We start from the raw sequence: 27,859 nt of genomic DNA, 5'->3' as shown, positions 1-27,859 counted from the left end.
ACAGGGAGATGATCAGGGATATCCAAATGCCCACTTTATCGAGGGAAAATCTAGACTACTTGGAATCCCTGCTTACAGATGACGAGGTGGCGCAGGCCATCAGAGGAGTGCATTCCGGGAAAGCCTTGGGGCCAAATGGTATCACACAGAGCTTAATAAACTAAGGTCTAGTAGACTTGCGCCATTTCTGCGCTCTGTTTGTGGAAAGCAAGGAAGAGGGGCAACTTCCGTATGATCAGTGAGTGGCTAATATAGTGGTCATCCAGAAGGATTGCAAGCCTAAGTCAACATGCTCATCATACAGGCCCATCTCGCTGCTAAACGTGGAACAGAAAGTCCCGGCAAAGCTGCTGGCAACGAGATTGACTAAAGTTATTACCAACCTGATCCATCCGGATCAGTCGGGCTTTATGCCACATCGAAATACAGCATTAAATTTGCGAAGATTGCACGGTGTGCTGGGTAGCACCCCGACGATTCAGGAGTCAGCGGCAATTGTGTCATTGGACGCCACCATGGCGTTCGCTTGAGTTGAATGGCCCTATCTTTTCGCAGTACTGGAAAAACTGGGTTTCGGCCCGGAATTTACGAGCTGGGTACGCCTTCTGTATTCTGCTCCAATGGCCCGGGTGGTGGTGAACAATCGCAGGTCCCCTGACTTCCATCTAAGCAGGGGCACCAGGCAGGGATGTCCCATATCTCCGTAAATTTTCGCCCTGGCCTTGGATCCGGTGGCGGCATGGGTACGTCAGGGCCTTTCTATACGTGGATGCGACGGACATTGGAGTGGGAAGACAACATTTCACTTTATGCAGATGATATTCTGCTCTACCTCACCAACCCAACGGGGTCCCTGAGCTGCTTTTTGGATGTGTTGGCAATTTTCAGGAGGTACTCAGGCTTCGTTGTAAATTGGTCTAAATCGGTGCTATATGTTATTAGGGGTGACCGGCCGGTCATTCCAGACACTTGCCCGATACAAATTGCTCCTGACGGTTTTAAATACCTCTGCATCTATATTGCGCTTGACTCGAAGCTCCGCTACACTAACAACCTGAGCGCCCCCCCCCCCCCCCCCCCCCCTCCTGTCGAGATTCAGAAGTGACGTGGCTCGCTTGGAAGGCTCTACAACTCTCCCTGTTAGGTAGAGCGGTACTTTTTAAAATGATGGCCTTGCCCCGATTTTTGTACGCTCTACAGAATGTGATGGATTTGGTTCCCGCGTCCTACTTTAAAGAGCTAGAAGCTCTCCAGAGACAGCTACTCTGGAATGGTAAACCTCGCATCGCCTTTTCTAAACTTACCCTTCCCTGGTATGACAGGGGGAATAGGATTGCCGGACTTAAGGAAATATTACTGAGCCTCCCAGCTGGTGGCAGTGAATCACGGGATATACGGACTCCCAGGTGATCCTGGATATGCCATGGACTGTTGGAAGTTACCCAGGGGTACTATACCAAGGCGCTTTATGCCGGGCCCCGCAGATATCCACTCACAGGACCTATGGCGCATGCCATCCATGTGTGGCACGCGGTTAACAGGCACCTCAAGTGGGAAGGGAAGTTCACACTGGCTACCCCGATTTGGAACTCAGAGAGGCTAGGAAGTCTATGGAAGTCTAAGGGGTTTGACATGTGGGACGTCATTGGGATCACACGCATCAAAGACATCTGAGGGGGGGACAATACACACATTTGATGCTCTTAAGCTGCAGTACCAATTAAAAGACAGTGAGTGCTTACGCTACCTCCAGGTCCGACACACGCTGCTCACACACATCCCCAGAGGCACGACACTCCCAGACGCTTCACCCATTGTGGACGCTTCACCCATTGTGGACAGAGTGCTAGACGGTCATCTTCCCGAGAAGACCATCTCTCTAATATATAAGAAGTTGATAAACAACATGGAAGACCCGTTGGTTGCTGTCAGGCGGCACTGGACTGAGGACGGCCTGGAGTTAGATGATGAGGACTAGCAGGAGGCAGTCTCGTCCCCTCGGGTGGTGGCAATCGAAATGAGGTTAAGGCTGGTGCAGCTTAAGATACTACACAGGTCATATGTCACAAGGCCCTGTTTGGTCCGGGTGGGTCGCTTAGAGGGCGAAGAGTGTAAGAGGGGTTGTGGGGAACTGGGGACGTTCACACATTTACTGTGGCACTGTCAAAGTGTACAAGCATATTGGGGAGAGGTTGACCGCACTCTACGGCAGGTCCTGGGGATAGATTTACAGCCAGAGGCCCGTAGATGCATCCTGAATGTCTGGGAGCCCACAGACCTAATCACATACAAAACGCAATTGGCGACGTTGGCATTTATGATCGCGAAGCGGAATATCGCCCAACTGTGGGGAGCCAGCCAGTCGCCCGGATAGAGAAATGGAAGGAGGTTTTGGACTGGTGTATGTTCATGGAGAGATCAGTCTTTTCTGCCAGGGGTTGCCCGGGGAAGTGTGGCAGGGTTTGGGCGGCTTGGAATCATTACAGGGGTGATATTTGTGACCCACCGACCTGTCAGGAAGAAGCGGAAACACACGAATCCCCTTGATCCACTATATATATTATTGTACATGTTTTGTAATGTATGAAATGGCACTAAGGAACATTGAAGACTCATAATTATGTCACTTGATGTGTTTAATTTGTTGATTGAACTGTTTAATAAAAAGAAGAAGAAAAAAAATTCAGAATACCTGGTGCACCCCAGAACCACAGAGCAATAGCCTTGAAAAGAGACGAGGGGAGAAAGAGCGGTGAGGAATGCAAATGGAAGAGAGGAACTCTTGGAGCGGGCAGCTGTGCCGGTGCCATCACGTGCTATCTGCAGGAGAGTTTGCTTGGGGCAAGTAGTCCCAGATAGGGCAACAACCATCCTGACTGCTGAGCAAGTTGCAAGATTTAATTTAGGATTCAAATGCAATCTAGCCCAACTGGCTAATTCTCACAAACACAAACCAAATAAAATGGTGCTCACTGTAGTAACAAAGATTCTTTTAGTGGACAAGATGCTCACACAGACATCTGTGAAGTATTCCAAGAGCTGAAACTTAGATCTGGTAAATATTTTCTATTCTTTTTTATTTAGAGAGCATGACCTAACGACACCGTTTAGAAGCTCGATACAAGTTACAGAGATACATCTCAGAGGCGGGGGTAAATTAAGAAGGAACGTAAATGAGCAGCAATATTATATGCTGACGACGCGGTGCTCCAGGCAAGGACTGCCAATGGCATTAAAAAACATATTAGTTATGCCCGCTTCATGAAAGACCTGGAGCCTAATTATAAGAAAACATTTACAATGATTTGTGGGCCAAGAAATACTAAAACCCATACCCTAAATCTTGATGGCAAATCTCTAGATAGGGTTACTTTCTTTCCCTATTTAGGCCTGGAGTTTGATGAAGGATGTACCTGGCTTACCTGTATTAAAAATAGAATATCACGATACGCTCAAGCTGAGGGCACTACTTCCTCACTTGCTATGTCTATTAGTAAAAAGCCCATTGCTCCTGTACTAAAAATATACAATCAGAAATGCCTGCCAATTTTAACGTATGAAATTCTTATCTGAGGTTGTAGGGATGCACTTGCGATGCAGATAGAGTAGAATAGATTCTTCCGCCGGTTACTAAGCGTTCCTCCCTCATCCCCGCATTTCTCCCTAAACTTGGAGCTAGGCATGGAGTATGTCCAAGATACCATCAATGCTGCCAACCTTTGCCCGTGGCTTGGCCATTTCATTGTTACAATGATTAAAAATTGCTCCTCAGCACTTGGCTGTGCCACTTTGTTTGAGCACCCCGAGTTGATCCAAAAAAAGGACAAAAAGTGGATTTGGGATAGTTTTTACAAGCACAAACAAATTACTAGGGAACTAATGGAAGAGGCCAAACTCTCAGTCAGAGATTATTGTATTATCTAAGCGACTCCAACAATTGCCCCGTATTTACTATACGTGACCAACGTTTATGAATGAACACTGTTGGCAAGATTTAGGCTGGGTTCCTTTTGCTGGTCGATATGTTTTCCCATATGACAGTACTCCTCGAACACTGTTGCCATTTGTCCATGTGATGAGCAATCTAGTCAAAACATTTTACATTTTGTCTTCTTCTGTCAATTTTACCTGCCGTTTACTAGGAAGTTTTTATTAAAGTTACTGCGCAGACACACATTTTCTAAGTGCTAAGCGGCCCTCTTCTATTTACTGCAATGCAGTTTCTAGCTTTCTGAAAGGCACTTTAGCTAAAAAAAGGAATTTGCTGTTTTGATAAAAAAGCTTTTTTATTCTCTTTTGAAAATAATCATTGAACTTGCATTCCTTTGAGTGTATGTTACATTTTTCAATTTTGTATTCCCTAGGCATCTTGTTGATGCCCCTAGAATCAGAACTCTTGCACTGTCACTTTATTCAAAGTAAAACAACACAATGAGTTTTTCATGTAAAAATGTAGTTGTCTGTAATCTACATGGCATGACGCACTTGGAACTCCATTTCTTGGACTGTTGCCCCAATATCTGTACTTGTACAAGGAATAGTTTCATTTTCAAATATGTGGTAGTTATTTTTTAACATGTGTGTTTACTATAAAGTTTGTTTTTATTGTGTATATCTTTTATGATCTGGACGATCGAATAAAGACAATTTGATTGATTGATTGAGCAGCAGACTGAGCTAGCGTAGAGCCTTTCTAGTAGTGTTCCTCTTTGTTTTGTTCAGCTTTAACAAAAAAGATCAGCAAAAAGACAATATTGCAGTAAGTGCCAATGGCACTTACAGATTATAGTGCAGAATGGTGAATGTGAGCTTTTTGTTCGCCCAGGAAAACCCCGCCTTCCCTCTTGTAAGCACACTGGAGTCACTATAAGGGTTATGCTTTTTAATTAGGGTCAGTATAGCCTTTTTAGGTCCTGAGTCAGTAGTCCAGCGATATACAAGCAAAAGAAAATGGATGGAAACAAAAAGGAAACACTCTCCAACTCTAAAATAAAGGAAGACACCGGTTGATTAGGTCCACCAAGTCCATAGGTTGCCGTCTTCTGGGATCAGGGCTCAATGCTGGGCTGTCTATACTCCTCCGTAAGATACCGGAAAAGAAGGAACAAAGGAAAATGATCAGGACTCCTGTTCTGATGTACACAAAAAAGGGGGGAGGGGGGGTCAGTGCTCCTGCCACCTGTGCCTTTTTCTGGATGTTGTGCCTAGTGAAGGGGGAAGATTAGTGTGTTGACTCCGAGTGACCCATAACTCCCGCTCGCCAGCCCTTAAAAGAAAGAAAAGGTGCACTAGGCACTTGCCTGGGCCCACGACCCTTCTGGGCCGTGGGGTTGGGAGTACCTGCCTCTGGTTCCTTGGTAAGAGTACTGGACTCTATAGCGTTGCTCCACGAGCGGTCTCCTTTCGGCTGGCCCTCGCCCGGCAGTGGGTTCTCCTCTCTCATCTCCGGCTCCTTCTGGTCCCGCGCTGGTGCTTCGGTCGGCTCTCCTTTTTCGTGGATGGTCACCACCGGAACGGCATCTCTGTTTCCCAGCGTCGTCACAAGGACCTTGCCCCCTCCCATCTGGTCTGTGATAGGCTGGCCACGGGCTTCCGCAGGGGTTGTTGGAACGCTCAGTGTGTTCCCGGATTGGAACATGGCGGACGCCATGTTGGATTTCTCGGGTCCACTCTCCGGCTCGTACAGGACATCTGTACAGTGAACTACAACAGTCAATATCTAGTTCTACTGATTCATTTGGAAGGACTAAGAATGGAATCAAGCAATAGAAGGAACATCAGGCCATCCCAAAACAAAAACAAATGGTTCATATAATTATGCCTCTGTATATACATCTCCATTCCAGTGTATGCCTTACAAAGTGTTTCTTGACCAGGTCTTTAAGGGCTGTCCTGAACAGAAGGTAGGTTGTCTCTGGGAGGCAATTCCATAGGTTAGGGTTAAGACACAAGAAAGCTTTATTTGCAGTTTTTTTTCATTGTGTCAGTTTCATGCAGGAAACATGTATTTTAATATAAATAAGCAAATTGTGCTAAGTTTAATACTTTTAATATTAAATACAGTAATTTAATAGCAACTCATACGTGTAACCAAAACCAGAGCAATTTGTTGTAGCAGGAATGCCCAACTGAGAGTATCTGATATACTGGTTTTTGGCCCACGTCTCAGGCTAAGCTAGCATGTGTTCGGAGACTTACATCTGCCTCTTAACATGAGTGCAGTGCTATATACAGAGAGGCTCATACAATGCACTTTCATTTGAGACAGCGGACTACCATCCCCATCATGGGTTTAGCATGTACAGAAACTGAGGCAGCATACAGTTTTCATGATCCTGTACTTGTGACTAGACCTTTTTATCTGTGACATGAAGTGATTACCATATGGTAATCCCCTTTTCATGGAAAATAAATAGACCTAGCATCAAACAACCTTCCCATAAAACCTTAGATAGGCGCTGGACAAAACTAGAACCCAGCGACTGGATAGAATCTTTGAAGCGGAACGAACCTCGGGCCAATCAGAATATCGACAGGGCCAATACAGATTTCAACCGATGGATTGAGCAATCATTGGATAGTGTGCTCCCAAAAAAACATATTGTAAATAAAAAAAAGGTCCGAATAAACAGCCTTGGTTCAACTCAGACCTAAGGTCCCTTAAACAGGAATGTAAACGAGAGGAAAGACAATGGCGAAAACACTTCGATGAGGAGAAGAAAATAAAATATAAACTTACAATAAAAAAATATAAATCTGCCCTTAGTACAGCCAAATCCACCTTCTACGCTGAAAAAAATAAAAAATCCACTAATGCTCCCAGAGAAATGTTCAGAATAGTAAAAACTTTGGTAAGAGCCCCCGATCCCCCCTCATCTGAATTATCATCCGAAGAATCTGGTGCTCGTTGTAATGAACTAGCAAGCTTCTTTGCCACAAAAATCGAAAAGATTCTTCTTTCTCTTCCTCCTCTTCCTGTAGTTGAATCCAACCCTCCCCTGATGGATGACACCAATTCTATCTTACCTCACCTCGCATCTTTCCATTTGCTTAGTGACGAATTCCCCCCCCCCCCCCCACCCCTTTTCAACTCCATAAAAAGCGGTTTTCCACTTGATCCCGCTCCTATGTCCATTTTGAAACTGGCCCTACCCCATGTTAGCAAATACATCATTGACCTTGTCAACACCTTCCTGGAATCTGGCATAGTACCACAAGACTGGAAACTATCCATGGTAAAGGCCCTGCTGAAGAAAGCAAATCTCAACCCTGATGATTTTTCCAACTACCGCCCCATCTCCCTCCTTCCTGGCATCAGTAAGCTTACCGAAAAATGGGTGAATAAACAACTAGCATCTTACTTGGAGACCTATGACTTGCTACGCCCCACCCAAACAGGATTCCGGAAGGGACAGGGAACCGAGACAGCTCTGTTGAGGGTGGTCGAGGTCTCCAGGAGGATTCTGGACGCAGGTGGCAGCGCGGCCATTATCCTCCTGGACCTCAGCGCCGCCTTTGACACGGTTAACCACCGTGTCCTCTTAGCCCGCCTTGAGAGAATCGAAGTCACAGGCAAGGCCCTTGAGTGGCTCGGGTCCTTCCTTAGCAACAGAATCTTTAAGGTCTTCTCGGAAACCAACTGCTCCCTCCCAGTGCCATTACAGTGTGGGGTGCCACAGGGTTCCCCCCTTAGCCCCACACTGTTTAATGTGTACATGGCACCTTTAGCAGAGGTAGTAGCTCCCTTTGGAATCCAGCTGGTAAGCTACGCTGATGATACCCAGTTAGTAGTCTCCCTAAATCAGGTGGAATCCTCTCCGACTAATCTCTGCAGTTGCCTGGGAGCGGTCGCAGAGTGGATGGATGCGTCCCACCTGAAATTGAACGGGGGAAAACTGAGCTGATGCTGCTTGGAAGGAAGGCCACTTTTAACACCTCCTCTATGTGGCCTCCCTGCATGGGGCCGGGGCCCATCCCAAAATCCGAGATAAAAAGCCTCGGGTTCTGGCTTGACACGGAACTGTCCTTCAAAATCCAGGCAAGAAAGACAGTGGCTACTTGCTTTGGTTTAATGAAAACAATCCGCCAAATTCTCCCCCAGTTACCCGAAACTGCTAGGAAAACCATAGTCCAGTCCCTCATTCTGTCAAGGCTGGACTATGGGAATGCACTCTACCTAGGAGCCCCCATTTCAGTCACCCGACAACTTCAGATTGCCCAAAATTCCGCAGCAAGGCTACTCACTGGTACCAGCCATCGTACTTCAGCGGCACCTTTGCTAAGGACCATGCACTGGCTCCCAATAAAGGAGCGGATCCATTTCAAGACCCTCTGTTTGGTCCATAAAACTCTTTATGGGAATGGCCCTCCCATCTTAAACGATATGGTTAGACCATACAAACCATCTAGGGATCTTCGCTCAAAACAACAAAACCTTCTCATAATCCCCAGGACCAACAGAGCCCGATCAGGGGACCGTCTTTTCTCGCGAAACGCAGCCAGGCTGTGGAATGCTCTCCCTCTCCCACTTCGTCAAGAACCCAGCCTGCCCGCATTCAGAAAAAAACTAAAAACAGTATTGTTCCCCAAGACATAGATAAGCTGGCTTCTATACGTTAGTTTCCTTGTCAACTCCTTCTGTCCAATATCAAGCGCTGGGATGCTTCCGAGTAGCCATGCGCTATAGAAGAACCTTTTCAATTCAATTCAATTCAAGTGGAGGTCTAACAGCCCACTCGTGTAGAGTTCCGCTGCTACAAGCCAACCTGGATCGTAATGCTAACATCCCTGCATTTGGGTGCCTGTATTTATCTCTTTGGTCTGTCTGATGCATACACACGCACATGTCTGACTGAACCAAAGTGAAAAAGGCTTGTGGGTTCTGTTTGGAAAGCCCTTGGCCATTTCATGTGCACATGATGGAGGAACAGTTTCTTTTCCAAGACAGTGCAAGTGTGTTACTGACTTTTCGGAGACTGAAGAGAGGGGATCCAGTCATTGAGGTGGGACGAGAGGAGACAGGCCTTCCTTGATTAAGTCTTCTTACTGCAAGGGACTACTGATTAGTCTTCCAGATGAACTGCTATCTGGTAGTTGGTGGCAATGAACTGTGGGACTGCATTCTCTGTTGAAGGTTCTTTCGATGAGGCAAACCTTTAGTTTCTATTCCTGATCAGTTAATGTTGAGGTTTATAAGTCATGTGCCGATTACTCACACCTCTGCAGCGATGTTGTGGGTGCCCCAGCCTGGAGACGACCCTGCTGTGAGAAGCGTCACTCGGTACTGACGCTGAGTCTGTAAGTCAGCTTGAAAAGGACACATGAAAAAAGAACCAGCCCAAACTGGTTCTGTAAGTGCGGACAGAGAATACACATCCCCCAACAGACTTTATCTGTATAAATGTGGGAGCTGCCTACCCAATTCTTGACCCAGTTCCTCATTGCCAAGGAGAGGGTACTCTGCCAATTGCCTTTGAATCTTACTTGATGGAAGAGGGGAGAGGATGAGGACCAGGGCTGATGCACGATAAAGCACCTAGGGCCAGGCCAAGGGCGCACAATGGGAAGAAATACTAAAGACTGAGTACACTAATCTGCCTTAAAGGAGGCAACACTGCTCCTATGCTCGAAACCATCCACAGACTGACCTAAACCATAGAAAATAGGTGCTAGAAGGAGCATTGTGGGTACCCTTGCCCTAGGTCAGATTTTAATTTGTAAAAAAGTAAGAACCCGGGCCCGTGATTTTTCTCAGGAGTCCACTGCTGCTGGCACCACCCATCACATCTGCTGCTGCAGTAGAATTCCTGTGCCAGCCTTACTTACTAATGATCACAATAAAACAAGTGTGACACTCAAAAGACTATATACGTATGAGAGCCACGTGCTGTTGCTATACCACGATCTGGTGGTGACAAGATTAATAAGGTAAAGGAAATTCCACCAGGTTGCTGACTTCTTACACAAGTATGCAATGCAATATCAACGGGGACACCAATTCTGCTTCATTTTCCTTTGGGACAATAGAAAACACTGTGTTAAAATGCTGAAAGAAACTAATAGACTCATAGGCCTGCCCCCAGGACCAGGGTGGAGTTCCCATGGAAGACAGTGGAAGACCGTTCCAAAAGTTAGGTGTGGGAGCACCTACATTGGAAAACAATAGAGAAAGCCAAACAAGAGGTCGCACAAGAGGTGGGGAAACGGCACAAAGTACAGCCTACCTGGAGCAATGCCAGAGAAAAGAGAGGTAAAGCCTATCACCTTAGGTGGTGGGTATAGCATAATGACAGGTTGCACAATAGGATACATAGAGAGGTACAATCAGTGCTGGATTCAGGTACTGGCTGAAGGAGTTGGGCAACATGGATGCATGGAGGGTGATGCACAAAGATGAACAGGATTGCAACTTTTATTTCAATGCTCACAAAACATATATAAGCTTAGATAAGTTCCTTCTTGGAAAGGGTTCACTTTCCCACATTGCAGAAGTGTCCATGGACCCTATGACCCTGTCTGATCACGTTCTGCTCTCCCTTACATTTTAGGTGATTGGCCTCCTCATGTGTGACAGCTTCTGGAGGTTGACATATTGTCTTCTCCATGATCCCTCGATGAGAGGAAAAGGTGGTATATGGCTACGAAGGACAACCGAGACATCTGTTGCTAAGCTGTGGCATACTCTTAAAGCAGTTCTCGAGGGGAGTCTTCATTTATGGGGCATTGCATCTTTAAAAAAAGCTAAGAAAGATACTAGAACTACATTACAATCCCAGCTAAGTGACCTTGACCAAGAACACAAACAAAACGATTTGAGCATGTCAATCCCAAGTTGAGGCTCTTGAATTGGATAGAGTAGAATACTCCATTCTGTGCACTAAACAGAAAATACTATTCAATGGGTAACAAAGCTGGAAAACTGCCTCCATATCAACTATGAGTGTGGGTTGCCCAAGAGAGAGAAAAATAATAATGAATCTATTTGGGGGATGGATGTAAGTCACAAAGGATAGCCCTATTGCCAATACCTTCCGTCAATTCTACAGGGACTTATGCATCATAGCAGAGGTGTTACCACCACCTCTTGTAGATGCCGATCTGGAATTTCACTTTGGTCCAGTACTCATTATGTTCAATATACTAAAGCTGGGCAAGGTGCTGGGCCACAAGGTTAAACAGATCTATTTTAAGTGTTCTGCCACTAATTCACTCCAATACTGACTTGGCTTTTAATCCATTTTGGGGCAACTGGGGAGGAAGCATGTAAGGAACCACTTTTGGTCCTTTGTTTTTTCGAGATAATAGCACCAGACGAATCAGAATCCCAGCTAGCCAACAACGTGGACCCAATACCAAGATAGTATAGGATACTGCGGCTACCTTGTGAAAACTATTTTAAAGCTCACACTGTCTTGAATGTGATATGTTTTAAAGATTTTAACAATTTCACCTGATACTGTGGCAGACGTTTGCTTTGTGAGTCTTCCGAGTGCCGAGCGTACTTCCTGAGGCACGCCCATCGGACAGCCAATCACTTAGGCGGGAGGAGGAGTTAGGTTACGAACCGGCCATTTAATGCCAGTCGCAGTGTGGGAGCGGGCAGTATAGCATACTGCAGCTGCCCTGTGAAAACTATTTTAATACTCACACTGTCTCGAATTAAGTATGTTTTAACAATTTTAACAATCTCACCTATTTTAACAATCTCACCAGATACTGTGGCAGAGGTTTGCTCCGTGAGTCGGCCGAGTGCCGAGCATACTTCCTGAGGCACGCCCATCGGGGCGGCCAATCACCAAGGTGGGAGGAGGGCTAGGCTATGACCGGCCATTTAATGGCTGTCGCAGCGTTGGACCAGCGGACGCAGACAAGCCCGTCTGCGCCCCTCCGGGGCCAGGTATTATGCACAATTTTTAAAATACACCTTGAGGGAGCTTAAGCAGCTCCCCTCTATAAACTTTCATTTGAATCCCTCCATGGGCTCCAAACTGATCAAATCATGTATCATGAAACTCAGGGATGTTTTCGCTGAATCTGATCAAACCCCCCACCCGCTATGACAAATACTTAAAGGCAATACAATCAGGGAACACATGAACTAACAATTACATACCTAAACACACGCTCCCTGGTAAAACATAAACTGGATATATTTCAACTTCTAGATTCAACAAAACCGGATATACTTTTATTAACTGAAACTTGGCCACTCCAGAATCGGCCCCAGATATTTTATTCTGGCCCCAAACACAAATCCGATTCCACCGAGAGTAGATTAATATGTGTCACCACCTTCAACACGCGCAGCACCGAGATTAAACAAACCATCAATGCACATTGGCATCTAGTAGCAGAAGAGATAGGTGTAACTGAACCGCCTATGCACGCCTTTCGTAAAGGCAAAAGTGTGAAGGACTTTGTAGTACATTCCATGCTTAATCAACAAAGAAATACAAGTACACTATGGAACATTCCCCCTGTACTTGGCCACTCAAAATGTGGCAGTTGTAAAGCATGTACAATGGTATCAGAATTAAAAACGTGTACCTACAATGATTACACCCACACAATGCAACAACATACCAATTGCAACACGATGGGGGGAATATATGCCATAATGTGCCCATGTGGCTTTATGTATATTGGTCAAACCACTCAAAAAACCAAGACCCGGATTTTACAACATTGCAGCAAGATACGCTGCAAGGTACAAGGGGCCCCATTAGTGGATCACTTTCTGAAATTTAATCACCACCCTGAAAGTCTGAAATGGTGGATAATAGAAAAGGTTGTTAAGAACCCCCGGGGAGGGAATTATGCCAAACTCCTCAGCACACGGGAATGCCACTGGATGCATCTCTTTGATACCGTTAATCGCAGCCTGAACGATCGCGAGGAGGTACTCAGACAAATTGTGGCAATCCGAAATGGTTGATAATTCCAACCCACCAATTCACTACCCTGTCGGCCATACTCACACATCAGCCAGGTTGTCATGTTCATAGTAGTTGCAACTAGGCAACTGTGAAGTACATTTCAATTGTTTCACCCAATGTAGTAATGTTGTACACCACAGTACCTTGTATATGACACAGAATTTCCATACTATGTAATGCAATTACGTGATGACCCTGTGAAATTGTTTCTATATATATCGTCTGTGTAATTGTTTTTGTGCATCTTTTGTCTATCAAATGTAATCTTGTTGTATTGAAAATGTAATTTTGTCCCTCTATTGACAAGTTCACTGTGAGTTTACTAGTGATCTAACACAGATCAATGACCTTTAGCAATCTTGCAATGACGCATGGTCATCCCTTGAAATAATATTTAATCACTAATAAATCGCCCGTTTCCTACAACAACAGTGGAATCTAATAAGAAATACACACACTACCCCTATGTGGGAGAAATAGTTAGTCCCCTGTCGATTACATTAAAGGACCCAGGATGGTAGTCCTTCCTTAATGTCTACGAATTGACCGCTTGCCCAGTGATTGGCTGACACAAGCCCATGTGACGCCAAATCACGGAAGTATCAGCCTAGCGCGATCACGGAAGTACCAGTCTAGCGCGGACACGGTCCCGATACTAAACAGACACCGGCGAAGGACGTTGCCCCGGCAATTAACATTTTGCCCAAGTTTCCGAAGGTAAGATTAGAGAGACCCTCACTCCCGTGGGCGAGCTGTTCATGCCCACCAACATGCAAGCAGCCTATCTTTTAGCTGCATTGGGACATAGAGTGTTCTCTAACACACTGTCCTGTTTTCCTCCACGATCCAGGTTACTTGAGGACTCGATATTAACAATCGATGTAAATACCTTGCTTTACACACCAGAGGCAATATTAGCAATCTTGTTTGCTACAACCACCGGCAGGCCCGTGGGGGCACCGGTAGGACTTCCCTACCAGCTACTTTCTAGTGGTAAGTCTCGCTAAATTTTTACTAAACAGGTTTAATATCCAAGACCGAAGGATTGGGTTTTAATCAACCTGTTCCAACCTTTACAGGCCCTACATGCAAGATCAATCCGATTGATTTTTAAGTTGAACCATTAGACAACCAAGAAGATACTAGGTGAGTCTAATCTCTTAGATAAATATGAATGGACTGGATATCTGGACTTAGTTGCCCTTGGGAGATGGGCTCTGACCCAGTATCCTTTTCTATCCAATAGGTGACCAACCCCCTATAAGTCTGGACGGAGGTCCACCCTGAGCAGTACTAGTGGTAATGTACCCATTACTCCACATTAACTACACTCTTGTGACTCTATTTTAACACAGTCTTAACACCTACCTTATTCTTGTACCACAGGTGTTCAACCCAGATCACCCGTTGGAATACGGCCAAGCCTTCCCCTCCCTTCCGCCCCCATCCCATCACTCTGTCCTGAAGAAGACCCGCAGCTGAGGTTCCAAATACCCCAAGAGCATTAGGGTCGAAACGTCGACGCTTATCATTTTGAATGCCTGTACCCTGTCTAGTTTAAGTTCCTCTCCCTTTCAATTAGTGTGGACAGGTTGTTATGATAGCGGAAGCTGTCCCGCTTTGGTTTTTGTAAATAGTACAATTGTATATTACACTCGCTCTTCTTTCCCCTTTCCTTACTTCATCACTAAGAGCACCCCCTTTCCCTTTTTCACGGACTATACTTTGACAGTCCTTTGCGCTGTTTAGAACTGTTTTATGATACTGTAAATAAATACGTGAATTTTGATATAACGAGAAATCAGAGTGTGGTTATAATCAATGTTTTCTTTAACAAATTGATTTCGCTATATTTTGGGTACTGTCTATGATTGCAATTAATGTGCATACAACCAATAGTTCTTAAATATATCTCCCACATGTTGCTTTAATCAACATATGCAGATCTAATCGCACTATTGAGTAATGATATAAGTTTGGTACCAATTCATAGTCAAGGACCATCCCCTTCTTTATACTATTTATACCCAGGTCCTTTTATTCTGTGGGTGAACCCCATTGATTTAATGATCATCTTTCATGGACATAAATCTGTGTTTGTCAGTTAGATTAAATGGTAAAAACAAAGCTGAAGCATTCAAATAATCCCAATGGACTTTTCCCGGAGTCTGTAACGTCCATGCAAACTGCATCACTGATCATAATTGATTTTGACGATGATATAACACAGATACATCATTCTAAACAATATCAATAACAGATTAAACAATATTATTCAAGGTATAAATGCGTGAAGACAGTGTATTGATATTATTGTCGACCACTGCAAGGACTTTCTCTAAATTTGCTTTGTCAATTTGGCGCAGAAGAAGCACTGCCTCACTCTGCGAAAGTTTCCAAACTTCATTGTAAGCTGCATAGATAAACCTCTTTGTTCTGGGAAAACTTGGACCTATGATAAAATCAGCCAAACTGATGTCCCTCAACAAGAATGACAAGTTTTGTTTTACTGACGACAAAGTGGAGTGTTCAAACCATTATTGGCACAATTTATCCACCGAGTATGTGGTGACCGAATGTGAATGTGGAAAACGAGGATCCGGTGTAATCTGTGTGAAACCAGGCGTTACATTATAAAAACAAAGATGGCATGAATTTGAATTGGTTAGCCACACCAACCATCTGGACAGGTCAACATCAGAGACATTGAAAGTCGCATTTCGTAACTGAGTTTGTAATACATCGATCATATAAATTCATTTGTGTATGCCAATTTTCATATTCTGCTAAAGACAGAATGGATGGGATATTCACATTTTTAGTAGTTGCCAAGCCAAAGCAAGTAGTATGGTGCACTGTATCATTTTAAAATAAAATCTAATGCGGGATTAGGCAGGCATGATGCAAAGCTTCAGTTCCCTGAAACCTGTCAAGCCTTAGTGCCCCAAATTGATTTCAAATCAATGGTATCTCTCCAGTGATCATAACCCCGTGTGGCCAATCTATACTACTATCATAAAGAGAGAACTTGCACCTTTGGGCAAGGTAATCTCGGGAACCACAGCGCCAATCTACTCACCCAAGACATCTTAGAAAACCTCAGGGCAAGCAGAAGGACATAGGCTACAATAAAATAAAAAAAAAACGTTGTGTAAAAAATAATAATAAATGAAAAAAGTAGTCCCTTGCAACTAGCGCCAGCCGCGACGTCTGCGTGAGGGGAGGAGCGGCGTTCACCAGAACCAGGAAGAGCAGACAACATGAGCGACGTCTGCGTGAGGGGAGGAGCGGCGTTCACCAGAACCAGGAAGAGCGGAGGACAACAGCGCCGGTAGGAGCTGCGGAGCGGCGAGAACCGGAGGAGCAGTGGCAGCGCGGGGAGGACCGGCGGGAAGGGGAGGAGCAGTGAGAGGTACGTTGCTGAAGATGTTGCTGGGGCAGGAGGCGGGAGGGAGTCGGCGGGTGCACCGCGCGGGCTGCTACTTAACTTAAATCGGATGTTGCTGGAGTCTGGGCGGGAGGCGGGGCGGGCCGGGGGGGGGTTGGCTTGGGCGGGAGGGAGTCGGCAGGTGCACCGCTCAACAACATGCTGCCCCAGCCACCTTCTGCCCTGGGGTAAAAATGCAGCCCCCAGCCCCCTTCTGCCCCAGGCAACGCTGGGGCGGGCTGCTAGTACAGTTCTAAAAGAATTGGAATAGATTAAATTAGTGTGGGTCAGAAACAATTTGGGCTACGATGAAAACTGCAATTAAAAAAAAAGATTCCGGACTGAACGGGTAATAATCTGTGAAATAGGTGAACTTATCCCTAAGGGTTTTAGAACTCCCCTGTATGGGAGTTGGACAATCTTCCAATTGCGTGTAATTAAAAACAGATCTCAACGTGTTTGTTTTGTGCAAGAAATGATGCCCATTTTTATGTATCAATGTCTTACTGCTGCTGACCAATGTGCGATTTTATGGAGCTTGTTTTAACAATAAAAAGATTAAAAAAATAAAGAAATGATGCCCATAGTGTTGATAACAGAATAAATCAGCATAACTGGCAGAATTGAAATATAAATCTTCAGCATCAAAGGCAGCATAATACTTTAAATCAGAAAACAATGAATGTACTGCTTGTACATCCCAAACATCAGAATGTATGTCCTGTGTTACCACATCTCCTAATGAGACGCGAAGCACATATGGTATCTTGAGGACTTCCGTCGGGCCGTGAATTTCAAATGCTACTTTATCCCAAACAATGCCACCTGCAACCGGGAAAGCTGAATTATTCAAATAGTTTGATCACATTTCAATATATGGGACAATGTATGAGGGGCTAGAATTCCATCAACCAAGTTCACAGCAGAGCGTCCTGCACTATGGTAACCTCCGCTGTGCTGTGGGGCAGAGTCACCACCCATGTCCAATCTAGAAGCCGTGTTCTCACCGTCTGAGGCATACTTCGCTATTGTTAGCCTTTAACGTCAAACTGTTGAGGTTGATCCCGTCCCTGTTGTGTGGTCAGACCTCTGCCACAATCCTGGTGTTCCCCACTACTGACTTGAGAGTCCAATAGGTCCTGAAAAGAACGAGGAGAGCGCTGATCAGGGACTTTAAATTTATCAAGAATCTTAATTTTCGTGCAGTCGCGCAAGTCATAAGTACGCTCAGAAAACGTAGGCGTTGGTGAACCAGCACGCGAACCCTGCTTCTGTTGTTGCTGCCCCAGTTTTTTTATTTCTTCAGTTCTTTTTAGGAAAGAACGGGCGCCCATCTTTATCAGTCTGGGCTTTTTGTTTATCTTGAGCTTGAGTTTGTTTGCGTTGGTGTAAAAGGCTTAATTCCCCGATTATTAGGCTTAATTCCCAGACTATTACCCCCTATGGTTTTATAAGCTTTGGCAATAATCTTTGGCAATTTGCGCTGTTTGTCTGCGTCAACCACAGCCTGCAAGCGTTGCGTCCCTTGCTCACTTGGCCACTGAATTCAAGATAGCCTGGCTGATGAGGATTATGAATCCGAAACTGGTCCCAGGATGCTTGTTTCCGGTCCAGGGAAGACATGGCTTGGCAGTTCGGGCTGGACTGTTCCCATGAGGCACAGGGTCAGACTGATTTGCATATAGCCATGTCTGAACTGGGGTGGCAGAGTGGGCTAAAGAACGGTGATGGATTAAACCCAGATCAGTTGACTGGGGGTGAGTGTTTGATTTGCTCAAATGCTCCGTCCATAATCCCCTTTTGTATCGACTTGTAAGCTCACAGCATCACCCTTAACATTAGCAAGGATCATATCGCAAACAATGTTGAACACACCTACTAATCTCATTCCCAACTCCAGGGCCGCTTCGGCCCCATGTTTATCTTGAACACGTTTAATCACGGAAGGGAGAACGGTCATTGATGAGGTGCCAGAACACATTGAATATACAGCTGCAAACACTCTACTCTAAGTGTTAGAATCAGCTAATGCAGGAACCAGGCCTTTAGGCAGACTCCTGGTAAATATTCTGTGTTTCTCCACAGGCGTGGTATTTGGAAAAACAGCTTTGAGTTGTCCAAACCTTTCAGCAAGCCAATAAGGAAGTTCATCCTTATTTTATGGACCTTGCCCATCACAGAATTAATTAATAATGTACTGATGATTACATCAACAGGTGCAGGTGGTTGCACAGCAACGCCAAGTGGTCCCACCTGGAAGTTGTGCGACATGAAGTGAATAGCAGCTCTATATACACGTATTAACGAAGTATGCAATACGCGTAACTCTGCGATTGTAGCAGTGAGATAATTTGGGTGCGGAGTATACCCAGCCAAAACGAGTCACGTGTCCCCATCTATTGATAAGGGACCCAAAAGGACCAGGGTAATAGGGTGAGGAAGGACGCCATTAAACCATATTTGATGTTGCCAAGCTGTTACTGGAACTTCAAGAGACCTATAAGGATGATAATTCTGAGGAAGGGCCGTCGCAGTATATTTGTGAAACAAATTATCTGTCCCATCGCAGGTAACAACCAGCGATGCCGGCGGCGGCGCCATGTTACAGGGATTCTGCACATATACAGAACTATGTGTGGGAAAACAGGACCTTGGCGTATAAGGGTTGTACTTTCCTACCACCTTAGTACCCAAATTCCAAAACCAACTAGCTATAGTGTCTCATTCGTTCTCCTACATAATGACAAAGCTACAAATGATTAGACAACCCAGAACACAACAATACCCGACTCTCCCAGGAATCACGTCAGCAAGATATTCCCTTTCGCTTACTCACTCGTACTTGTCCACAATAAGAATTGTCTAGAGTCACGGTTATAGTTCAAAATGTTTATTTTAATTATTGTGCCCTATAATGCAGTATATGATCCACTACAAGCAGTGAAAAGCATAAACCTATATAAGTTAGCATTGTTACAATTCCATAGAATATTCAGGGGGATGTCATCATATACGGACAGTGGAAAAAGGACTATAAGGACTAACCACCCTCCCCTTGGTAAGGTGAAGTTTATTATAGAAAGGAAGATCTCTGTGCTTTGTCAGCAGACCAAATATCTTAGTGCCTAGATGGAAGTTTTACATAATAGGAACAGCATAGCTCTTCTCCCTGGAAAGGCCCCTCTCCAAGTGTGTACTGAACTGCATGCATCCCCGTAATATTAAAGCACGAGTTTCCAGAAGTGCAGCTGTGTTAGCATGTTTTATCTAGGTGCTACGGACTGACCAGAACAGAATAACAAGGGGCATTGTTTATCGACTTTGCACCTAGGGTTCAGTCTAAACTCCGGGAACCAGCAGAGAACACAGAAAGCAGACAGTTCTCATGTGAAAGGCACAAACAGAGTCTTGCAAAATAAAGTTATATAGTAACATGTGCAAAATCAGCATCATTGCAGCAGAGCTCATGCTAACTTAGCAATGTCGCCAATGACCCTAACGGCCATATAACACCAGTAAAGAGAAAAATATTTAAAATATGATGTGTAACCTACAAAGCTCTGCAGGGGAAAGGTCCTAAGTACCTTTGTCATCCTACTAGGAAGTTGTGCTCCAGTGAAAATGAGTTACTGTTGGTCTCATGCATTCTAAGATCTAAATGTAGTGGAAGAACCTTCTCCTACTTGTCCCATACCCTCTGGAATAAACTGCCACTGCCTGTTCGAACTTGGCGGATTACAGCAAATTTAGGAAAGCATTAAAAATGGCACTGTATTTGATTTTGTGTTCAGCTATATATACACACACACACACACACTATTTGGGTGCTTGATTGGAGGTCTGTTTCCACTGGTGGAGAGATCTAAGAAGGACTATAAGTGGACAACCTGAACCGTTCCTTGTGGGGGGTGGTGTAAATGATTAAGATGGTGGTAGCCAACCAGTACAACTATGTATTCAGGATGTTACCTCTGCAGATTCCACACACTCTCTTCCAGAGGACTGAAGAGGACATTAGATCAGACATCTGGAGGAGCCGTAGGCCACAGCTGCGTGTGTCACGGCTACAGGTAAATTTTACAGCTTCATGAATGCTCTACATACAATGTCAAACTAGAGGCATATGAAAAGTCATGGAGTTAATTTCTCTCATCCTTCGAGGCAGATATCACTCATGCTGGATACCTTAGAATCACCTCATCCTACCTCAGTTGCTGAATTTCCCCATTCCCTCCACACCACAAACACTCTCAAAACTAATCTGGTGAGACTCACCAGGTCAGTGTTTTGGAGTTCACATGCCATCCATACTGCCTCCAGAGATCTCCTTTGAGGGCGGTGTCGAAAATGAAGTAGTGTTATAGTACCGTGGCATTGTTGTATCATTTTGCTCCGATGGTACGTAAGGAATGATAGTTGACGACTGCTGATCTGTCCATGAAACCCAAACCCCATTTCTGTGCTCCCTTACTTTTTTTTTCACATGACACCACATATAGTCTACAAATAAAAAGTGCTCCTACGTAGTACCGTTAGTTGTAGCACGCCTCAACCCGCAGCGGGTTGGGAAGCCCCTATGATGAAGCATGTCATCGTGAGGAAACTCCGGTGAGTGAGGGGACTAAAGAAAAAGGTTTATCCCTCCCCCCCCGCCCAGTTTGTATTTTTTGAGACACATCCAATGTTGAAAGTGACTCATTTTTGTAAGCTAGGTTCTTTTGATCTTGTTTTTCAGATTGTTTTTGTAAGTACACTTGGCTGTGGAGGGCGAACCTATCTGCTTTCCCTCTATCTCCCCCCTCTTTTTTGAATTTCATGAAACCCAAACCCCATTTCTGTGCTCCCTTACCTTTTTTTTGCCCTAACCTCTCCCATATCCTGCCCCTTCTACTGCTATTGTCCCAGTATTGGGATAACGCCTTTGTAACTTTTGGTCCTGCTGGAGTTGGGTTGATTCCGATTCTTCTGCCCTATTTTGTATTGTATTGTATTGAATATTTGTATAGCGCATAAAACTGTCACCCTACGGGTTTCCTGGCGCTCGACCTTGATGGTAAACAGCAGGTTAACAGCCTAGCGTTGATAGAGGGAGGACTAGTCTTCCATCCCAGGGAACAGCCAAGTTTTCAACTCTTTTCTGAAACAGGTCAGCGAATGGGCCTGTCTAATGATCTGAGGTAAATCGTTCCATTGTCGTGTGGCTGCTACACCAAACGCTCTGCCCCCCATTCTGGATTTCTTAAATCTGGTGGTCTTAATCAGATTTTCATTAGAAGAACGGAGCTGCCTATTTGTATTATGCCATACAAATCTCTCCTGTAGTGGAATAGGGCCCACATTGTGTACTACTTTATACACAATGCACAGGGATTTGAAGCAGACTCTCTCTTTGATAGGCAGCCAATGTAGGTCTCTTAGGGCTAAGGTCGTAGAAGCCCTATATTACCTATTCAGTGCCAGTTTTGCTGCTATAGCCTGGACTCTGCAAGCCCCGTAAGATGTATTGTGGAGCTTCCAGGTACAGGGCATTGCAGTAGTCCAGTCTACTAAGGATTACACTTCTTACCACCAGCAACCGGGTGTCTTTAGGCAAAAGCGGGAGGATCTGTCGCAGCATCCGCATCAGGGAGAAGCAGACACTAGCAGTTTTATTTGCTTGAGTTTCAATTTGAAGACTACCATCCATATGTACCCCCAAATTACGCACTATTTTGGCGGGGAACAGGGGATCATCTTCCGGGGTAAGTCTAAACTCCATTTTAGGATAACTGCATACTAATGGGTGGGCAGAATATCACTTCTGTGTTCCCCCCATTAAATTGTAAGGAGTTTTGTCTAAGCCAGCATACTGTCTGGCACATGCATACCTGAAAGGTGTCCATGGACACTGCCTGTTTCCCTTCCAGGGAAAACACCAATTGGGTGTCGTCCGATAGTTAACCACATTAACTCCGTAAGACTTGATTAGGGAAAGAAGAGGACGCAGGTATATGTTGAAAAGAATGGGGATAATCGCTGACCCTTGTGGAACCCCATGATGTACAGGGGATTTACTGGACTCGAAGGATGACATAGTCACAGCCTGTTGCCTCCCTGATAGATAAAATTGCAGCCACTGCAGAGCACGCCATTTTACCCCCAAGCGTCTTAATCTTTCCACCAATATAATGTGGCTCACCGTGTCGAATGCGGCAGACATGTCTAGTAACACTAGATGCTTCACGTATCACTGTACACTATTGCTGTAATGCGGTTAATAAAAACAAATAAATCAAAGAAGCAAAAAGCAACAATCAAGTCTAAACTGGCAGGCTGTCCCACATGCCATCACTTCCAGAATGTTCCAATGTTCCATCGTGCCTCCTAGCACGGCTTTGTACCTGCACACAACTGCCTGAGGCTAGTATTCGTGTCACAATGGGTCATAGAAAATGCTGGTATTCAGTCAAATTATATTATGGATTTCATAGGTGCATCACCAAAATACATCTTGGTGAATTACGATCATGGTTTAAGGCAAGTATTGTTTCCGATGGGAGGCAATGTAGTTTCCTTAACAATAGTGTGGTCTGCAATACCTTTGGCAAACTGATGAGCACACATAATGCTGAGTTTGGCAATATCTGTACTTTGCACATGTTTTGAAAGTCTCAGATACTAACTTGTGATCAACTACTGCATAATTGTGAAAGCTAGGACCTAGATCTCGGCGTGGATGGCACTCTGCTAATCCTGTGCTTTACAAAATACTTTGTCCCTTTCTAGCTTGGTGTGGATGGCAATGTGCTAATCAGATGCTTAAAAACTGTGTTAAAAACCTCAAGGCCTATTGTACAGCTGGACAGCTACAGTGGCTGGCATATTGGCTACCGATCACAACCTCGAAGAAATTGGGTACACCACCAGAATGCTTCATATAGAACAGCTGCATAGGATGCTTTGCCCTGGCCCACCTATAACCTCAGTGGGGCCCCTATTGTTACGCATGGCCCTCTCTTATTGGAAGATCGCCATGAGATATACTGCGCCCCCAACGGCAAATGCCACTAATGTTACCTTATGCGGCCTCCCCACGCCATTGGACACTAACATCTGGGGTGCTGCGCCCATGGGAATTGGAAGGGTTAACGTCCTTAGGCTCTCTATTCGGAGATGAAGAATTATTGCCACACTGATTTTGAACACATCCATAGGCGGCCTGAAACACTGTTTTTAACACATGTAAGTATTTTTGGCTACATCTGCCGGCACTGGGCACCAGATGGAAAGGAGCCGAAAACACAGAAACTACTCCAGGCGCTATACACCATGGAACAAGATAGGCACCTGATCCGATGGCTGTATCAGGGGCTCCGCACTCATCTTATGCTACCATTAGACTCTCCCAGGACCAGATGGGAGGCAGATCTGAACAGGGATATAAATGACTGAGATAGGACCTTTCTTTTACAAAACCCCACACAGATCTCCCATAACTCACATTTTAAATGTGTTCAATTTTCCATATTCCATAGGGCCTATCTCACAAAATTAATGTTATGTTCCTGCAGCCTCCTTTGGCTGCCACCCGAAGCCACACACCGGACATAGATCTCTCACGCATATGTTGTGGGCTTGCCCTTCACTAACAGCCTATTAGACTGAAGTTGGGGGCAACACTGTTGGAGTCAACAGGTGCAGACCATTGCCTAGTGTACACTAGAACAGTGTACACTAGGCTTATAACTCAGACCTAAGAGCTCTAAAGTGACTTCCCGGTTTGTAGATTTAAGTCTACTGTTAGCAAAACAACTATTGACTAGATGCTGGAAGCCCCCTAGGTACCCCCTAATCGCTCGTTGGCAGGAAGAGTCAATGCACTGGGCTTTAGCAAAGAGCAGTGCATTTCAGCGTAAGGAATACAGAGGATTGGGCAAAAGGCCGATATCAATGGAATGGAATGCCCTCTGGGAGACATTCCGGACGTAGGACAACATATTGGTACCCTATAACAGTCAGGAGACTGTCTCAGAGTAGAGAATTACAGTGTGTCTTTTGGAGATCCCTGGCTTGCACAAGGGGGTGCTCTGTCTAGAATTTTGGACAGATGCTGGGATTGGGGAAGAATGTTGGTTCAGTAGTTGTCTTAGGAATTTAATATTTGGATATTACTGGTGGTTTGTTTCTCATCTCACTCATCAGCTTGGCATCTAGCCTGGTGCACTTGGAAGCCTGAAGAAAATAGTGTTTGCAATGCATGCAATTTCTTTTTTAAAACAGCTTTCCTTTGCAATTCTGGGTCCATGCTGTTTGGTTCTTAAGGTGAGGATTCCACTACAAGATAAGGGTGTGTTACAATATATTGTTTCCTAAATCTAAATAATATTATATAAATGTAAAAACTGAGATAGTATTTTGGTTAGAAAGCAGAGGAATGACAGGAGCAGAGTATGGGGTGTCTTCCCAACAAGCAGGATGTAAAGTCAAAAGTCAGTGTGTCTGTTTGAGGTGCTCGGAGAGAACCTTGTCTTCTCAACAGCAGCAACGAATTGGTAAAAGGTCCTGCATAATGCAAAAGCTGCAAAACAAAGAATTTACAGGCAAATGCTAATGTACAACTAAATAAGAATAAAAAAAATAGCACTTGAACAAAAATCATCGCTGTAACAAACATCTGTTAGATATTGCAAATATTTTGCACTTTCCAATTTAAACCCGAATTTTTTAATATTATATTCAAACTAACTTATTTTAAGGTTTTGCTTTAATCTAAGTTATTCAAGCAATATCTTCACATAGAACCATGTTTTTACCCAACCACAAAGAAATATGGAAAAACTATGATGAGCAACAACTGGACCAAACCTCAATGTAGTATTCTTAATTAAATTTGACTGGCATATCAGAGTGTGTGAACTGTGACACATATTGCAAAAGCCATCATTGTTGCCTGTTCCAAACATTCTGTCAAAACAGAGTAAAAGCCCCAGTACTATGGATTATATATGACCTGAACTGGCAGTGTTACGTAGCTCTCTATCATGTTCAAAATGTTTTAAACATATAGTGTGGACCTAAAATTCCTCGAATTTGAAAATTCTAGTCCCCCTACCTCCGGGAAGATTCTGAACGGAGTGCACAATAGCTTCTGGAATTCCCATTTCTGGAATGCCTATATCGGACGGGTGAAAGAGTATTTCCGGAACTGAAAATCTTTCATTTGCCAAGCGAAGAATCTGTTCCCCAGTTTTATATTTTCCACTGTACACCATCTCTTCTAGTGGCTACATGAAATGCAAGCACACACTGGTAAATCCACAGGTTAGAACAATTTTGCATAATACATATTCACTTAAAAATCCACTTCTTAAGATTAGTCATTGTTATGAAATGAAACAGAAAATCCCCTTAAACTCCCACAATTGTAGTTAGCTCCACAAACAACAACTTTCACACCTGCCCTGGAATCCATAACTAACACTCAAGTTCAATGTTCATGACCTTATCCTTGATGAAACAGATGACTTCCCAAATGACATAACTGATCTCACTAGAGACAATATAAATTGCCTTATATTATGAATAATACAAATATGGATAAAGAATATTCTTATGAATGTGTTGAAATGTAAAGATGTGGTGTGAAGTCCTCTTATTTACTGTTATATATTGTGAGATTAGTGTGTGACTTGTGTTATAAACATATTGTACTGTGGAACAGATTTGTAGACTAATATTGCGCACTAGAGACAATACTGGAGACAATACAGAAGAAATGGTGGACTACCACACACACGTCTTTCATAAAAATTATCATAATCATGTATTTATCATTAGAAGATAGCTGGGAGTCTATTACATTTCTACACTTGGAAATTTGTGTAACAAGATTAGACCACTTTGTGACCTACACATTCCAGCCATGCTAAGTACCCCGCATGGGCCATTAGACTAATGCATTTCAGTGTGGTGATCCTTATCCCCCACACTGAAAGGCAAGTAACGCTTTATAGAACCTCCTCAGCTGTCAAGGAGCAGCAGTGCTGTTAAGGCACCATTACTGATGGTCACGGTGTATGCTTCTGGGTGCTCCCGGCAGGCTTAGGGGCTGGGTCAGTGGCTCACAGTTCTAGCTGCATCTACAGTGTAACACATTCACCCAGCACGGCGCACTGCAGAATTTCTGATACAACTAGAAACGTCCTTAAAGGCGGGTTCTCCTGACGCTCGCAGCACCGCCTTAGCACCAGTAGTAGTTCATGATAAAGATTTGGCTGTTTGCACCGAAGTGGGAAACGTAATAATGACCCTACACATGCAGCTGAGTAAAGTAGCCACCGGAGTGGTTCCTCAGTTGCAGCCTGTCCACGATAGAAAGAATAGAAATAAAAAGCAACGCAGGATAGCAACGTTCTTCTACCTCTAAAGCACACTGTTTCTGTCTCTGGTTTAACCGAAGGACCCGCCCGCACCCTATTCAGTGGGAAGGAGAGTAATTTAGCCGAAAGAAATGCTGCGTGAAAATCACAAGCACAAGCTTCCGAGCAGTTCATGAAACAAGGATGTTTTTTATATCCGAGAGGCTCGAAAAGGTCTTCTTTTAGGGGAATACCTGCACTACAGATCACGTCTTACGTGTGGTGTAGGGATCCTTTTTTTAGGTCCTGAGGAAACACCATTGGTAAGGCTGGACCATTGGGGGTGAAACATGTCGACCTGACCATACCCACTCATTTAGGCTAATTGGGTACATTTGGCTCTTGCAATAGCCCAAGTTCAATTATTGTTTTTAAATCCTGCCAAGGGTACCACCACATTAATGTTTAGTTTGGTATCCCTTTTAACCAACCTACAGTCTACTACCCATATTCACTCCAAGCTAAAAGTTCAAATGCCCTCACACAGACATCTCTCATCATACAGCCTTAAATAAATAGATTTCTGTCAAAGTGACCCTTCGCGGGGCCCATAGGGATCAGGGAAGCGGCATAACCCTGTCACAGAGGTCCTTATGCAGCCATCACCAAGATGGCAGACTTTTATAATTCGTGTCCACATCAGGTAGCCCACTTAAGATGTAGAACTAGCTTCAGGGTGATCATGCCTCTCTGACTACTAATTTTCCCACCTGTCCAAGCGCCAACTGGGCCCTGGTCAGAGATGGCGGCAGTGGCATCCCCTCACCTATGAGGGAAGTCAAATTCACAAACCCAAGGTGGGGGCTCTTTGAAGTTTACAGGTCATCCTGTTGGAGGGGTGTAAAAAAACCCTCTCCAGGGCAGCCTTTGTTCCAGACTCCAGAGAACGTGGGCTACCACCCCTGTGGGTCAGATACCTGTCTGTGGTAGCAGGCAGGTGTACACCAGTCAGCCAGCACACTAGAAGCTGGTAGGTTTTCAGGGCGTACCTCTAACAAGCCCTCTGGATGCATGAATAATGGATAATGGATAATGGATAATGAATCCACCTCTCCAATCAGTGTGGGTTTATTCATACAAGGTAGTTGATACCAAACACC

The 27,859-nt window shown here is 44.5% G+C and overlaps 1 protein-coding gene across 2 annotated transcripts in view; it reads right to left on the bottom strand.

Annotated features, from left to right (window-relative positions):
- The window catches only part of ACTR6 (actin related protein 6), a 306,657-nt gene that overhangs the window by 67,416 nt on the left and 211,382 nt on the right, over window positions 1–27,859 (bottom strand). For both annotated transcript variants that reach the window (XM_086920320.1, XM_086920322.1), the window contains exon 9: window positions 25,454–25,625. In XM_086920320.1, coding sequence (XP_086776446.1) covers window positions 25,454–25,625 — 172 coding nt within the window. The remainder of the gene's footprint in view (window positions 1–25,453; window positions 25,626–27,859) is intronic.

This window comes from Lissotriton vulgaris, chromosome 5 (genome assembly GCF_964263255.1).
Source record: "Lissotriton vulgaris chromosome 5, aLisVul1.2, whole genome shotgun sequence".
NCBI classification, from domain to species: domain Eukaryota; kingdom Metazoa; phylum Chordata; class Amphibia; order Caudata; family Salamandridae; genus Lissotriton; species Lissotriton vulgaris.
Note: the sequence above shows the minus strand (reverse complement) of the source record. Positions and strands in the feature narration are given on the sequence as shown.